Source organism: Stylophora pistillata, chromosome 3 (assembly GCF_964205215.1).
Source record: "Stylophora pistillata chromosome 3, jaStyPist1.2, whole genome shotgun sequence".
Classification (NCBI taxonomy): Eukaryota; Metazoa; Cnidaria; class Anthozoa; order Scleractinia; family Pocilloporidae; genus Stylophora; species Stylophora pistillata.
In genome coordinates, this window is record NC_142521.1 from 48,584,260 (window position 1) to 48,585,964 (window position 1,705).

The following is a 1,705-nucleotide window of genomic DNA, read 5'->3' on the forward strand; positions in this document are numbered from 1 at the left end:
TAAAATATAGGAGGTTCTACTCTCGATTACAATATTTGGCTCTCGCTCGCGTATGCGCTTGCCATGTAGGATACACAGGTTACGGAGGCAAAGAGCTAACATCCTCTAGCTAGACTGGAGCAAGTACGAGCAACAGTCCGCTAAGCTTGCTCCCGACTCGAAATTTTCATCGAGAGAGCTTAACGTATGAAAACTTTCAATAGGTCGGAAATAGCATATGCACTCAACATGCCAGTCGTACATGGCTTTAAATCGAGAAAATGACGTTCGCAGAAGTGAACAATGCTCGAACCACAGCGTACGCAGGGTCCCTGTAAATGTGAGGATAACCATCTAGGAGAGAACCAGAGGCTCTATGAATACGACCACTGGTGTATTAATAGCTGGAAAAACCTCAAAGTCTTTGGAGAATCATACGGTAATAAATTAAGATCATCTGAATTGTTAACGAAGAAATTCATATATAGTAAAAAGTGCAATTCGAAGGTGTTACTGTTTCCTTACTCGGAACTGGTCAGCTCAGACGACCACCACAAACCGTATAATTTTATCCAAGCTTTAATAATTATTCGATCTAAGAGAAATACATTTAATTCGAAATCAGAAAACGCAAATTAAGTCTTAATCTCGTGGCAAAATTCAAGAAAACATGGTTGGAAACTTACTTCTGTGGCGGGTCGTGAAAACAGGTTTCTCACTTCAGGTTAGCAGATTCGGGTAAGCGAACAGATTATAAAAACCGACTTCTCTCTCTTACTGATTCCTCTGAAAGCTGGTTTAAAATATGATAAGCTAACACTTTTAAATCCTTGTACGGAATTAATGTCAATCACGAGTTGTGTAATTAAAATATATCTGTCATCGAGGGCAACGCCTATTTCCTAAATGAAACAGTTACATATTGAGATGCGAACTTGAAAAAATCTTCAGTGCGGACTTTATTTGTTTAACAGGAAAGGCGGACAGATTTTACTGAGCCTTTGATGTGAGGAAGAAATTCGCTCCACCGAAACACGTCGCCCACCCCTACTTGACACGACTGAGACATGCGAGTGATTTCTTGGTTTGAAAGCACGTGATCCCAGATATTGACACCTGCCAGTTTCCCGATAAAACTTTGACCAGCATCGAAACCACCTCCCACTGTGTCTTGTTCTTGTCCTAGTGTCAAGTAACCACCTCCCCGTATCGTGTGGCCTGAGGAGACAATGAAATATAATGAGTTACTACCGAAAATATCTTTCAGCTGTTTTTGTCCAATATGACGTCAGTCTTTCCGGCAATGAGAAGTTTTCACCGTAACTGGTTAACGATGTCGACAATTTTTAAGCAAACTGAAATACGTTGTGCTTTTATTCATATTTCACTTTTTATAAAAAAAAAACAGACAAAAAAACATTAACAACAGCAAAAATGGAAAAAAAACTGAAACTAAATAGTTAAGAAAACTAAATAGTTCAATTTATTTCCATTGGTGCATCATTTGAATTTGGTGTCAGATATTCGCCTCGTTGAGATCTTTCCGATGAGATTATCAAAGTAGAAATTTAGTTGGAGATTATTGTTGAGTGATATAATATCATACCGTACTTGGTTCGGGAGTCTTAACAGATGACTGAGTTACTCTATTAAACAGGGTAACTGACTACCTTTACTCAGAACAGTGCCCGAGCTCGCAACTCTTCCATCTTTGAACAGTTTCCAT

The 1,705-nt window shown here is 38.9% G+C and overlaps 1 protein-coding gene across 1 annotated transcript in view; it reads right to left on the reverse strand.

The window, feature by feature from the left end:
- Positions 1–542: 542 nt before the first annotated feature.
- Positions 543–1,705, reverse strand: part of LOC111337634 (uncharacterized) — a 21,539-nt gene continuing 20,376 nt past the window's right edge. Inside the window, exons 10-11 of the mRNA XM_088752275.1 lie at positions 1,650–1,705; positions 543–1,197 (exon numbers count right to left, since the gene is read on the reverse strand). The exon at positions 1,650–1,705 is cut by the window's right edge and continues 72 nt beyond it. Coding sequence (XP_088608401.1) covers positions 947–1,197; positions 1,650–1,705 — 307 coding nt within the window. The 3' untranslated portion in view covers positions 543–946. The remainder of the gene's footprint in view (positions 1,198–1,649) is intronic.